Source organism: Phyllostomus discolor, chromosome 4 (genome assembly GCF_004126475.2).
Source record: "Phyllostomus discolor isolate MPI-MPIP mPhyDis1 chromosome 4, mPhyDis1.pri.v3, whole genome shotgun sequence".
Taxonomy (NCBI): domain Eukaryota; kingdom Metazoa; phylum Chordata; class Mammalia; order Chiroptera; family Phyllostomidae; genus Phyllostomus; species Phyllostomus discolor.
Genome location: NC_040906.2, coordinates 107745763 through 107760643, shown reverse-complemented (window position 1 = coordinate 107760643; position 14881 = coordinate 107745763). Strand labels below are relative to the sequence as shown.

Here is a 14881-nt window from a genome sequence, read left to right as displayed (position 1 = left end):
GTAATTTCACTCCCACTTTAATGTGAGATAGGAGTTCAGGTTTTACAATAAGTTGAATTATGAACAGTGCCAATGGCTAACTTTCTAGATACTTCCCTGAAAATATCATACCTTTACAGGCCAGGGATGTAACAAATGGCATTCTGAAAGAACCTTCTATACCATGGAAATCTGAATCATTTCACCCCTGCTATTAGGAAGGTTTCTGACTATTTGAGACCCAAGAAAAAGCAGAGCTGGGAGAAAAGAGAAGCTGAGTTAAGGCAATCCTTGCTATTCTTAGCTGACACGCACACATGGTGAAGTCTTTTTCCCTGCATCAGCATAAAAGGCTTAAAATTTTCCACTTACTACATAAAGTATTGTTCATGTGAAAAATTAACCAATTGTGCTGTTTATTATTTCAATTAACAAAAGCTTTACAAGTGTTATATTTACCAAAGTCTTGTACAAGAGAAGTTTACTAAATAAAGGCAGGGTGCCCAAAGGGACCCACTCTATACCTAAGGAAAAAGAATGTCATGCAGAGGGCATGCTGAAGAGAGAACAAGCTAGCGAAACACAACTGAAATAGTTCATCTCCTTTATAACTAACAAATAAGAAGGGAAAAAAAGGGAACACATTTTTAGCTAACAGAGTTTACAATTTTATTTTCACATTTCACAATACAAATGAAAATTTTTTTTGTCCCATTACTCCCCTCCAAAACTATTCTTTCTTTGATAGGAAGAGGGAGTGAGTCTTCCTTGCCACGCTGTTAGAAAACACCCAGAGTTGCAGCACCACACTCTCCTGGTGAACTAGAACAAGTAATATAAAACTGACAGAAAGAGGCTCCCCTCTCTCCTTATCTGTCTGGTCGAGTCATTCCTGGCCGAGTGGGCACCATCATGGGACGGGCAGGAGGTCTCATCATCGGGGGCCCAGGCATCATGGGCATGTGCCCTCCCATAGGTGGCCTCATTCCAGGAGCTGCAGGACAAAACAAAGAAGAGGGAAAAAAAAGTCAGGAAATACTTCTTATGAGAAAGCTTGATGGGATTTCAATTAAAGATAAAAAAGTAGCCCCCCCTGCAAAATGCTGGAAAAAAGACATACTTGACAGAAGAATACAACAAATTCACCACATCTTTAAAATATTTAGACATTCTCAAACAAAAAACAAAAAGGTAAACACAAGAACCATATGGGAATCATAATCTAATGATAGTAAGGGAGAAACTATTAATAATAGATGGCTTTCCAGAAACCACCAGGGACACTAGTTCCCTAAAATGACCTTTTTCCTCACTCAGGGAAGTTCACAACTAAGTCACATGTTATTCAGTCAGCTCTTTTAATCAGTTCTATCCACCATATTACCAGGAGCTATTTCATGGATGTACACAGGCACAGAGGACAATCTTACCACTAAGCGTTTGTTCGGAGTTGTAGGAAAGGTGAACAGGAGGCCCATGCTGAGAACCTGTTAGTAACCATACTTAGCTCAAGTCAAGAAAAATAATAGGCAATAATGTGATTTATAACAGTTAGCACACACACACAAAGCTGATTTTTCTAATGCATCTTAGAAACTATCAATGACTTTTTTAAAGTGTCAAATCAATATAGAAGCCAAATAAATGAACCAGGAAAGGGATGGCAAGCAGAGAGGTGAAGGTTAGGGAGAAACACAGGCAGCTTCACAGAACTGATAATGTTCTACATCCTCAGCTGGGTGGTGGGTTCATAGGTATTCATTTTATTATTATGCCTCATAATTTTCATGCTATATATCGCCTTGTTAAATATCAGATTTTACCTTAACTACTTACTTTTAACTAAATCATTTTGATTAAAGGCTTGGTATAAATGGTTCAAGAGAAAACTATATTCAAAGCTGAATACAGCCTTATCACAAAAAGTAAAACACAAGTATGGAAAGACACAGTATCCAATGGGTACATAATTTTTAAGATTAATTTCAACAGGAACACAGAATACTACTAAGCTACTAAATACCTTACTAAAAAACCCACATAACATAACAACCAGTATTCAGCATTTGTTAGAGGAAGCTGATCTAGACCAAAGATTGAAAACAAGGCACCTGAAAACTAATTTTCTTTAGTCTCCATAGTGAATTTAATTTTAATTAATTGCCAACATTGCCAATGAGTAAGTATAATTACTGAAAGTCTAGATCCTTTATCAACTTACTACAGAAATGTCCAAACACACACAAAAATAGGGGAAAAAAAGAGTATAATGAACATCCATGTACCCATCAGCCAGCATCAACAATTGTCCACCCATGACCAATTTATCTTATTCCCACCCATTCTTATCCACGCCCTCCCCAACTACTCAATTATTTTAATGGGAACCCCATAACATACTATCTTATCTTGGCTAAAAATAACAACAACAACAACAACAAAATACTCAAGAGAACTGGCAACATCAACCTGCATTTTCAAATGTCAACCATAGGCTACAGCTAGTTCTAGAAGCCTTCTTTAGATGAGTCATGCATTCCCAGTCACCACAACTAACCCATCTACAAATTTGAACTTGTGACTAATTTAAGAATGCAAAAGAAGCCATCTAAGTCACTTTGATTGTGTTTTGGGTTCAAAGCCAGTAAGGCAGGAACTCTTTTTATCTATACTCTCCCATCCCTCTAAATGATACCTGCAGTAAGCACCCTGAAGGCTTCCGGCTAGGAAGCTACTTTAATACCTTTGTATCTTGCCTTACCAGTTGAATTGCCAGCTTCTTGTGTCAGCTGTATTTACTTTAATTACATACCTTAACTATTCTGCAAACCAATAAAATGAGTGTAAAAAAAGAACTGTACCTATGAAGACTAAGCTGATATTTAGCAAGACTCAGGCAGATCATCCCCAAAAGTGCTCGCATATTCAGAAGGTGAGACGATCATAAAAGATCAGATCTAGCTTGCCTCACAAGGTCTCTAACCACTTAACAGAAAATGAAACTAAAGGTGTTAAAGGATGCATCATAGGTATGGCTTACTGAATTCTGCACAAAACATATAGTGTTCCAATCAGCAGACTTGTTCTCAAAGCCAAGGCCCTGGCCATGTATCAGAAAAATCTCCAAATTAATGTACACTTACATTTACATTAAAATTAAATGTCTGAGGTATAAGTTTTTTCCCACTCCTAAACAAAAGACCAACTACCAGGCCTACAGCCTTTTTCATATATTAATTTGGCCTAGCTAACCTCTAAAATTAAAAATCAGCAAAAGGAGGTTAACTCCGGTCCATATCAAAACCAAGGAAAGCAGCAGCACAAGCACGTGTTTACTCCTTCCTTTACACCCCCGTGGAACAAGCTCATCTGCCTTTCTCTTCCTTCTAAATGGCCAAAAGCCAGGAGGACACCAGAAAACAGGAGGGAGGGAGAAGAAGAGAAAAAGAGGCAGCCTTATCCTGCTTTTAGTACCACGATATCTTTGGATAGCATCTAATTACACTGATAAACCAAATACTTCTTTTACTTTATCATTACTGATTCAAATTCAAATTTAATTTGTTGAGATAATACACTTAGACAGCTAATTAAGACTTCCATTTAAATGAAGAGCTAAAACACAATGGAGCATTCTAGAAAACTCAAACTTACCAGGTCCCACTGGCATCATTCCAGGAGGAGGAGGACCCATCATTGGCATCATGGGAGGGCCCCCCATATGGGGTGCTGGCATCATGCCAGGGCGAGGAGGACCCGCTGAAATAAAAGAATGGGGCCTGAGGTTAAGACATGCTATATATTAATATTTTATCTTCTTATTGAAACTAATAGGGCCTCATGATCTGGTCCAAAACCTATTACAATAAATTTCTTATGGTCTTTTTTATAACAGTAGATCCACAAGAATCAGCATGCCACAAAACTTTAGTTACTCTATGATTGAAAAGCAAGAACAAGCCTATCTAGATAGAAGTATAAAATGCAGTCAGATCCCCCAGGTTAAAAAAAAAAATACCGAAATTTACATTTTTTAAAAGGGGGTATTAAATTGTCCTGGCCAGTGTGGCTCAGTTGGTTGGAGCACTGTCCCATAACTGAAAGGCTATGGGTTCGATCCCCCATCCTAGGTCCGGGTCCAGGCACCATGATCCCCAGGCCTAGCACAACCAACTGATGCTTGTCTCTCGCATCAATGTCTCTCTCTCTGCCCTCCTCTCTCTAAAAACAACGACAAAAAATGTCCCTGGGTGAGGATAAAAGGGGGTATTATACCTTCTGTAGAGCTCCTGATAAAAAGCTGATGAATTTAAGCCACAACTACCTAATTTCAGATCATTTAATAAAATCAAAACCCAGATTTAAAATATTCTTTGAAAATACAAAGATACATATGCAGAGATATTCCTGATGTATCATTTACAATAGCAACAACTTGAAACAACGTACATGTCCATCAGTAAGAAAACAGTGAGGATAATTATGGTACATTCACACCATAGACTATTCATTCTACTATTAAAACAATGGAGTTGAATGCCAACCTGTAGGGATAGAGGACAGAGAGGTAACCTAAGTAAGAGGTGCTGTGAACTGAGGCCTGGCCAGGTCCCAGGATGGTGGGAGCCCAAAGTGGTCCACCTACACGCAACTCTTATAAACAGCCTCCTTTCTTCTATGTGTTTCTATCTGTGATCACTTACAGGATTTTAGGTCTCTGGGTTCAATTTCAATTTCAAACTTTCCAGAAGAGCCAAAGAACTTATAGTTCCTCAATCTCCTCCTTCTGTCACGCAGAAACAATAAACCTTCCCAGAGAAGAGAGGCCTCTGATCCACCCCACTTTCAACTATACAATTCCTGTCTTTCACAAGGTATATACGAAGCCTGTTTGGAAAAACTCCAGCCATTGTTAATATAACAGGAACTGTTTGGGCGACATGGATGTAAACCGGCAGCCAATGAGAGTGGACTGAAATGCACATGCGTGAACAATGATCACTTCACTATACTAGTCAGAGGGGGGCGGTAGATGCCATTGAGTGAGCATGTGTATTGTATGGCTGTTGCATTAAAAGATGACTGAGTACAGCAATGAAGCTGCATTGACTTTTGCGTTAAGCTTGAATATTCCTTCGTGGAAAATATTTGGATGATTGAGAAGGCTGCAGCTGTGGGCAACTGGTGATGGGCAGCTTCGTCACGACAATGCGCCACCTCATGCATCACGTCTTGCGCAGAGTTTTTTTGCGAAACATCAAATAACCCAGGTAACTCAGCCCCCTACAACCCAGATTTGGCACTCTGCAACTTCTGGCTTTTCCCAAAACTAAAATCACCTTTGACAGAAGAGATTTCAGACCACTGACAAAATTCAGTAAAATATGAGGGGCCAGCTGATGGCAATTGGAAGAACTGTGGGAAGTCCCAAGGTGTCTACTATGAAGGGGACTAAGGCATCACTGTCCTATGTACAATGTTTCTTGTATCTTGTATCTTGTTCAGTAAGTGCCTCTATTTTCCAAATTCCATGACTGGATAATTTTTGGACAAGCCTCATATATTGGTGTTAGGTGGGTTAAAAAATAGACTGAGAAGTTTATCAGCTACATCAACCCTCCTGTGTTATGTTCATAGCAATAAATAATTTCATGTACTCAGCAATACCTCTTTTATATTAGCTCATCTAATCACATGAGCTTTCCATTGAATCTGCCTGGGACCTACATGGGACACCACAGACACAATAACCTAGTAATAATGCAACCAGAAGGGAACTACAAATATTTCAGAAATTATACCACTGAAATTGTTTTCTCTAACAGGATCCAAGTACAACCTGCCCAGTTATACCCTTAAGATAAAAACCTTATAAACTTACGAAGACTGGGGGGAGGAGGAATCATTGCCCCTGCAGGAGGAGGAGCAGAGAACGGAGTGGGAGGTATCTTGCCTTGCTGAAATGCTGCGGCTTTAAAGAAAGTGAGAAAAAAAAACACACAGTGAATGAGAATTCAACAGCCCATTTACTAAAATAACTACTTTCTTTTCATCTTTAATGGTCCCAATTATTTCACTCTAAAAAGCAACCACCTAAGATTACTATAGCATGGCCTCTACAGTTTTAAAATTAACTTTAGGTACTAACCAGCTAAAATTGCAATCAATTGGCTTACTGGTTTGGGTTTTTTAAGCTGTTTTTATTTAGTCAGTATTTCTATGGCTGAATTCACTATAGGATAAGAGTGAAAACCTTTTAGCTATCACTGTCTTACCAAAGAGAAGTGGCCACCCACAGTTTTGTTTGAAAATGTGAGATGCCTGTCCCAAAACCAGGTACTGCAAATTTCGTTCCTTCCTGTACATGCTGCCTGGAGTCAAAGCAATAGGCTATTTGGTTTACCAGTTTTGAAATGAGTGCACTGAGCTAAGGGATATAAAAGATTTCAAAGCAAGGGCCTGAGCCAAAGTAGGTTATGATCTTAAAAAATTTCCAATACAATCAACTTCTAATTTTAATAAAAAATCCTCACCAGAGGATATGTTTTTTATCAATTTTAGAGAGGAAGGGGGGTGAGGAGAGAAAGAGAAACATCAATTAGTTGCCCCCTGTATGCGCCCCGACCAAGGCTCATCTACTCACCCCGACAGGGAATCAGACCCACATCCTAGGTTATGTGCCAGGACTGGGAATCAAACCTGCAACCTTTTGGTGTCTGGGACAACATTCCAACCAACCAAGCCATCCAGCCAGGGCTCAACTTTTAATTTTTCTTTCAGACAACATGAGGCACAAATGAAAACAAAAGAGACTGAAGATCATTTATATTCAGCTTTAAAAAGGAGTCACAAATATTAAAATACACATTCATAAAGTTTATTCCTGAATGTAAGTCCTTCCCAATTCAGTGTAGTATGCAGCCCAGGCACCCTTCCCCTATTCTACTTCATGCCCACCAGTGCAAAGGTGGTCAAATAAGCCAAGTAATCACTGATAATTCATTAGAACCAAATCCAAAAAATTGACCTAGAGTGGGTATTCATGAACAGCTATTCATATACCTCTGAATGGTGCCTGTGCTCTATAAGGGATCATATCCCAATAAGGCACCCCCACACCCTGAATAAAAGAATAGCTCATAAAGACTGAAGAGGGACTAACTGAGGCATAGACTCAGTAGCAGACTCAATGTCAACAAAATCATGAACATGAGGAGGTGTGTCCCTGCCCTGGCTGGTATAGCTCAGTTGGTTGAAGCAACATCCCTTAAAACCAAACAGGTTTGATTCCCAGTTGGGGGACTTGTCTAGGTTGCGGGGTTTGCTCCTTGGTCAGAGCACATGCAAGAGGCACCAACCAATGTTTCTCATGTTGATGTTTCTCTCCCTCTCTCTTAAATCAATAAGCATGTCCTCACCTAAAGAGTTATTAAAAAAAAAAAAAGAAAGAGAGGCGTGTCCCTAAGGTCTTGCCTCCTCTCCTCCAAGCCTTCCATCAAAAATATTCACTCAACCTAAATTTTTTTGCTGCCTACAATAAAACTAAATGAGGCTATTCTTCAGTGCCAAGAAATGTCTAATGTCTTTTTAAATAGAGAAAAAAAGATTACATTATAATTTATTTTTTCAAATAAAATGGGACAGTCTGAGATTTGATCCTTAATATAGGAGGGCTAAAGGGAGTAGATGAAGGTATTTGGTGGCTCTCAACCAGGGCAACTGTGCCCCTCGGGAACACTGGGCAATGCCTGATGAAGTTTTTGGTGTCACAAACAGGAACTGTTACTAGGTGGTAGGTGCCAGGGCTGCTGTCGAACAGCCCTCACAACAAAGAATTTCACAGCACCAATGTCAACAGTACTGGGTTCGAGAACCTTGGTATAAATGAAACGAGTGTTGTAGCTAGGTGCTGGGGGAATGGGAACTGAGGAAGGGGGATAGTAGGGGAGCAGCGGTCATGGGAGTTTTACTCATTAAACTTTTCTCCTTTGTTTGAATATTCCAAGGTAGTTTTTGCTTCTGAAAAAAAAAAAATCACACTTACAACCAAAGCCCACATTTGCCTGTCAGCTCTGAGTACAATGAATAATTAAGAAAGACGTTTCAAATGGACCAGGATGATCTAAGGTAAAAATGCAACATCCTCTGTCAGTGTCCTGAACCCAATTAGCCAAAACAACAAAGATGTCCCTAATTAAACAAAAAGATTATGGCAGGTGTGACAGGGTTCCAAAACATACCCAGATTATTTTGTCACATCAGTTACTTCCTTTCTGACTAGTTATCTTTGTAAGGACAACAAAAAATAAGACACTCAGAGTCTCCCAAACTCTTTGAAGAAAACTACAAACCTACTCCTTACCTTTTCCTAATGTATCAGGAAAACAGTTCTAAAAACTATGGATCACTACAAAAGAGGTTTTATATAAATTTGCTACAAAATCCAGTCCATGTCAATAAAGAAACATTAGGCAACTCATCCTTCCTTGTTCCACTTTCCAGTCTAATACCTGATTGCTCTAACATCAATAATTAGTATTAATGTGTTCCTATATCCCTGGGAAACCAATGACCTTCCACTTCTTTCATTCAACACATCAGAATGCTCCTATTTATCATTCAGAATGAGTTGCTTCTGTGAAAAACAACAGAGACAGGGACAAGAAAGAATGGGACCATTCTGCCACATCAGAACAGGAGACTAAAACGCACTTGTTTTGTCGATCAGGCTCTGAGCCTGCTCCTCCATCCATTTCTGATAGTAGTCTTTCACATTCTCTTTATGTTTCCTGCCACTGCAGTGTGTCTTTCTCACAGATGGCTGTAAAACAAAAAGGTCACATCAGTCACGGAAACAAATTTCCAAAACTAGAAATTTTATAAAGCCTTACATTTACATACAGGTGGCCTGGCTACCTTTATCAGCTTTAGCTAATCCATCACTTATAAACATTATCCATGTTATCTACTGTGTTTATCTAAACCAGGGGTAAGCAAACTGTGGCCTATGGGCCAGCCATCTGATTTTGTAAAAAAAAAAAAAGGTACTAGAACATAGCCACCTTCATTTGTTTATGAATTGTCTATTTCTTCTCTCTACAAGAGTCAAATAATAGCAATGAAGATCATATGGTCCACAAACCTAAAATAATTATAATCTGGCACTTTAAGAAAAAGTTTGCTTGCCCTGGCTGGTGTGGCTCAGTGGATGGAGTGTCTGCCTATGAAATGAAAGGCCGTCAGTTCGATTGCTGGCCAGGGTGCATGCCTGTGTTGCAGGCCAGGTCTCCAGTTGGGGGTGTGTGAGAGGCAACTGATCAATGTCTCTCTCAAATTGATGTTTCTTTCCCTCTCTCTCTAAAAAATAAAATCTTTTAAAAAAAGAAAAAAAAAAAGTTTGCAAACCACTGGTCCATTTTAATGCCCTTTCTTTGGTTATTCTGTGGCAAAAAGAAAAAAAGCTTATATACATTTAAATAATACTGTCTACGACAATATATTAATTTACTGTCTATGACAGTATATTCATTAAGTGACTATATGGATCTAGACAGAGATGTCCAACCTTTTGGCATCTCTGGGCCACAATGGAAGAAGAGTTGTCTTGGGCCACACATTAAATACACGGACACATACGTAATCACCAAAAAATCTCATACTGTTTTAAGTAAAGTTATGACACTGTGTTGGGCTGCATTCCCAGCCACCCTGGGCTGTAGGTGGGACACCCCTGGTAAAGTCTCTATAGATCAGACTTTTGTCTCCAGACCTTTGTCTCCAGCCCACTACCCTTTTGTTTTCTTTTAACAGCTTTTTGGGGTAAAAATGACATACAGTAAACTCCATACATTTAGCCTTCTGTTTTTTTAAGTTTATGTTTATTTAACATTTACTACATGCCAGACAGCTTTGTACTCTACAAGCAGTTTTTCAATCTTCATAAAAATCATGCATGCACGTTAACCACAACAGTAACTGTAAAGAACAAATCACTGATACAGACAATATGGATGAGTCTCAAAAACACACTAGGCAAAAGAAATCAGACACAAGCCCAGTGTATATACTGTAAGATTCCATTCACATGTCGTTTTAAAACTAGTAACACTGATCTTCAGTAAAAACCACACCAGTCAGGGCCAGAGGCATAGGAGACTTACTGCAAAGGAACACAAGGAAACTTTCCGAGGTGATGGAAATGTTCTATATCTTGGTATATACATCAAGTTGTAATCATCTGACAACTCATCAACTGTATACTTAGAGTTTGTATTAATTAAACATAAACTATAATTCAATAAAACTGATTTTAAAATATCACAAGGTATAGATAACAAATCTTCTATTTATGCTTAAAGACTTGTCTCAAAACACATAGCTGGTAAGTGGCAAACCCAGGTCTGGAACCCAGATCTCACTGAGATGCTCCCCATGGATGCCTAACCACCTCCTATCAGTACATCCCCTCTCTGAATGATTGCTTCAGTGGCAGCAGATATGACTGATATGACATGAATGGTCCACATTTCAAAATACTGTTCCATCTCCCAAGTCACTGCTTACACTATGCTTAGAACAATGATGCCTCAAGCCTCATAACAAAATCATGCCTGAGAACCAGTACAAGTTCCAAAGTTAAGCACTGAATGTTTTCTACATTTCAAAGTCCCCCACCAGGAGTTGCTTCAATCACCATGGAAACTTCATACTAGTTCACAAGCTATCATGTTAGAACAACAGTATTACAAGGGCTCCTGATGTTTCTCATAAAGAGACATTTATTATAAGAAGGTCCCTTTCACCCTTGGCTGGTATGGCTCAGTTGGTTGGAGTGTTGTCCAGTAACCTAAGGGCTGCAGGTCTGATTCCCAGTCAGGGCACATATCTAGGTTGTGGCAACCAATCAGTGCTTCTTTCTCACATCAATGTTTCTCTCTCTCCCTCTCCTCCCTTCCTCTTTCTCTCTAAAAGCAATGAAAAAAATGCCTCCAGATAAGGATTAAAAAAAAAAAAAGAAGAAGAAGAAGAAACCTTTCAATTTTCTGAATTCAGGTATTAGCAATATGAGTGGGCATACGAAAATATACTGCTAAAAAAAAGTAGAGAGGTATAGCCCCCTCACTAACAATTTCAGAAAATTAAGACTTTCCAAATGACTTAGAGGAAGTTAGGCACAAAAACAAGACAAAACAAAAAGATTTGGGATATACAGGTAAGCTACTACTGACACAAACTTATTCAAAGGTTCTCCTCTAGGACATCTACAGTAACATTCAGAACCATCCTACTTACATGTTCCAGAAATCTATTAATGCTAAACTATACATGACCATGTGTCAGAAAGAATTCCAAATGAAGTGTCAACAGAGGAATCATTGGCTAAGTTCTTGCAGCCACTATTCAAAACATGGTTATCAAAAAGTTCTGATTTAATCAGGTTTCTGCAAAGGCAGAAAAATACAGAGCTGCACTTCTCAAGGTGTGGCTCACAGACACCTAAGGGTTTCTCGGACCCAACTTCAGGGGCAGGGGATCTGCAAGGTCAAAATTGGTTCATAATAATATTAAGACATTACTTTCTTTTTTCACTGTATTGACACTTGCACTGAGGCTGCCAAACCCCTGGCACTCTGGAATGAATCAAGGCAATGGCAATCCAAAGCATTAGTGCTCACTGCATTTTTCAGTAACATGCACTCTCGGGGAAGGGAGAGTGGAGTCAGTTTCATTAAGACTATCCTTGATGAAGCAGTAAAATTGCTTTATTTTTCAAGATTTTATTTACTTATTTTTTCGAGAGGGGAAGGGAGGTAGAAAGAGAAAGGAAGGGAGAGAAACATCAAATGTGTGGCTGCCTCTTGCACACTCCCCACTGGGGACCTGGCATGTGCCCTGACTGGGAACCCAACCAGTGACCCCTTGGTTCACTAGCTGGTGCTCAATACACTGAGCCACACCAGCCAGGGCAGAAAAATTGTTAATTTTATTAAATCTCAACCCTTGAGTTCATGTCTTTTTAGTACTCTGGGTGACAAAATGGGAACTATGTACAAAGCAGTTCTGCTACGTACCAAAATATGCTATGTCAAAGAAAAGCAGGCATTCAATTACAAGTTGTAAGTTCTACCAACTGCATCTTTGATAGAACATCATTTTTATTTGAAAGAACTAAGAAACAAACTATTCAGATTTCTCAAAAATAAATGAAATAAACCTATTAAATAAACCTGTTACTTCAGGGAAAGCAATCAGTAGCATTTGAAATTCTGACCTTTCAAACAAAAATTAGGCTTTCAGAAAACTATCTGCCACCACAAGCTTGTCAGCTTCTGAATATTTACAAGTGATTTCTGATTAGACTGTGACATTAATCAACGTGAATTTTTATGTTAGATAAACAAATGTGTCAACTCTTGGAAGACCTGTATAACTGAGAGAACAAATATTTTCCAAATGACCAAAGCGTGTTACAAAATTATGTGTGGTGAAAGGTTCACTCAAAGTGGAAGAGAGACCAGTGAATTTTAATGCAACCAGGTATGGAAAGTTTGATGTTTTCAGATTCCGTACTGCAACTAACTATGTGTTGACTTTTGGGGCAGAAATACAAAGTACTAAAGAATAGATACAATGATCTAAAAAGGATATTACAGAACTCCTCTTTTTTTCAACTCTACATCTATATGAGGCTGGATTCTTCATATACTTTACCCAAAACATAGTGCAATAGGTACAATACAGAAGATGAGAATTCAGTCAGCTTCCATTAAGCCTGACATTAGAGACATTTGCAAAAACGTTAAAACAATTACCATGCCTCATACTAAATATTTTGTTGGGGAAAATAGCTACTTTTCACTTTTAAAATGTTATTTGTGAGCCCCGGCTGGCGTAGCTCAGTGGATTGAGCGCGGGCTGGGAACCAAAGTGTCCCAGGTTCGATTCCCAGCCAGGGTACATTCCTGGGTTGCAGGCCATAACGCCCAGCAACCGCACATTGATGTCTGTCTGTCTGTCTGTCTGTCTCTCTCTCTCTCCCCTCCCTCCCTCCCCTCTCTAAAAATAAATAAAATCTTTAAAAAAATGTTATTTGTGTTACAAATAAAAAGTACATTATTGTTACCTTAAAATGATATAATACATATTTTTAAAATTGTTTTAATTTCAAATATGGCAAATGTTAATAGCTATATACCACATAACCTAATTTTTTTAACAACCCAGTAGTTTTTAAGAATGTAAAGAGATTGTGAGACAAAAGTTGGAGAGGTGCCGGCATAGAAGCTCTGTGGAACACTGCCGAGCTCCATGCGATGTATAATTTTGTAACATTAGTCAGTTATTTATCCACACTTTGCCTCAGTTTCCTCCTCTGTAAAATGCAGATAATATTAAACTCAAACAATTACCATGAACATTAAACAAAATAATACATGTAAAGCATTTGGAACACTAGGTGACACAGTACATATTCAAGCTTGAATGCTGTTATTACTTGTTAAGCAGTTTTTAAGCAAATTAAAGTACTTGGTTTCAAATTTAGGCATTTCTTTTAATTTCTATCAAACATTTGAGTGCTGTGGCACAAATATCTGAGCTTTAAGACAATTTCCTGGACTTTTTAGTTGTCATATACCGTTTTTTTCATCTTCAAACTTGCTAAGGCTTTATTATTTTGGGTCTCCACTGAAAACACTGACTGCTGGAAGACTAATAACTTCAAATTCTGAAGACAGTTACAGGAAAAGTAGAAAAATAAACACCTCCAATTACTTTCTCCAAGCAGGGGCCCTTAAACCGCAACAGACGAAAACCATAAACTTACACCTAAAAAATACCTAACTTATTACATACAAGGTTTTTGGAAGCGGAAAAGAAACACTACTTACAGAGTCATGGGTGAGGTATGTATCGCAGTAGTCACAATAAAACCTGGAAGGAGATGGAACGTAGAGAAAAAGGGATGACAACCCGTTAACAGATACCCATCCACAGAAGTGCTGTCCATTTAAGGTAAAAAAAATAATAAAAGGCCCAGTAATGATTCGTACACATCAAACAAAGCGCCCTGACAGAAATAAGGCTTTGTTCCTCTACATGCAATCTATCTCCACACTCTAAAAGGGGGATCTAGAAGCCCCGCTCTTCCTCCGTTCTTCAGACCCTCCGGCTTCCGTAGAGGCTATTGGAGCCAGAATCCGCTCTGCGAAGCCCCACAGGACCATAATGAGTGAATGCGACCACGAAAACCCCCAGATTCAAGTCCCCACTCACTTGGGCATGTTGTTCGGCAGGCCGTTGGCCAGTCTGTTCCGCACCACCGGAAATGACGCAAACACCAAGCGCCGACGCCGCGGCCTCGATGTCTCCTACACGACTCCCGAAACCCTCCCCAGTTATCCAATCAGTGTGCGGAGCGGCGCCGCGCCGTCACTCACGTCCGAGGCCGAGTCGGGGCGGGGGTGCGACTTTTCCTTCCTTCCTGCCACCTACAGGAAGGCGGGAGTACGAAGAGTCCTTCTTAGGTTCAATCAACGAGCATTTTTTTCATCTGGACTCCTGATGCTCCCTGAAGCGTGTTATTCATTCTCTCCACAAATAGCTAACAGTTACCCGGTATCTGCCAGGCTCTGCTCTAAGTACTGAGGAGACAGCAGTGGTTATAACAAACATCCTTGTCCTCATGGAATTGACTTTCGAGTTAGGGAAGACAATAATAAAGTCAGTATGTAGTAGGTTAGATGGAGCCCAGTTCTATGCACGGTGAAAAATGAACAAGGAAGGAGGGAGCTCGACTTTATATAATAGAGAAAACTTGCCGAGAGGGTGACAACTGAGAAAAAATCGGTCGCTTAAAGCAGTAAAGCCAGGCACAAGTCGTTTTACATAGCGTTTCTTTTTT

The 14881-nt window shown here is 39.3% G+C and overlaps 1 protein-coding gene across 1 annotated transcript; it reads right to left on the bottom strand.

Annotated features, from left to right (window-relative positions):
- Positions 1-378: 378 nt before the first annotated feature.
- On the bottom strand, positions 379-14346 carry SNRPC (small nuclear ribonucleoprotein polypeptide C). The gene is made up of 6 exons (XM_028510809.2): positions 14254-14346; positions 13869-13911; positions 8692-8800; positions 5861-5950; positions 3634-3738; positions 379-973 (listed from the first exon to the last, which is right to left on the bottom strand). Exons 1-6 carry the CDS (start codon positions 14259-14261, stop codon positions 849-851), a joined length of 480 nt encoding a protein of 159 aa, XP_028366610.1. The 5' UTR covers positions 14262-14346; the 3' UTR covers positions 379-848.
- Between the last annotated feature and the right edge of the window lie 535 nt (positions 14347-14881).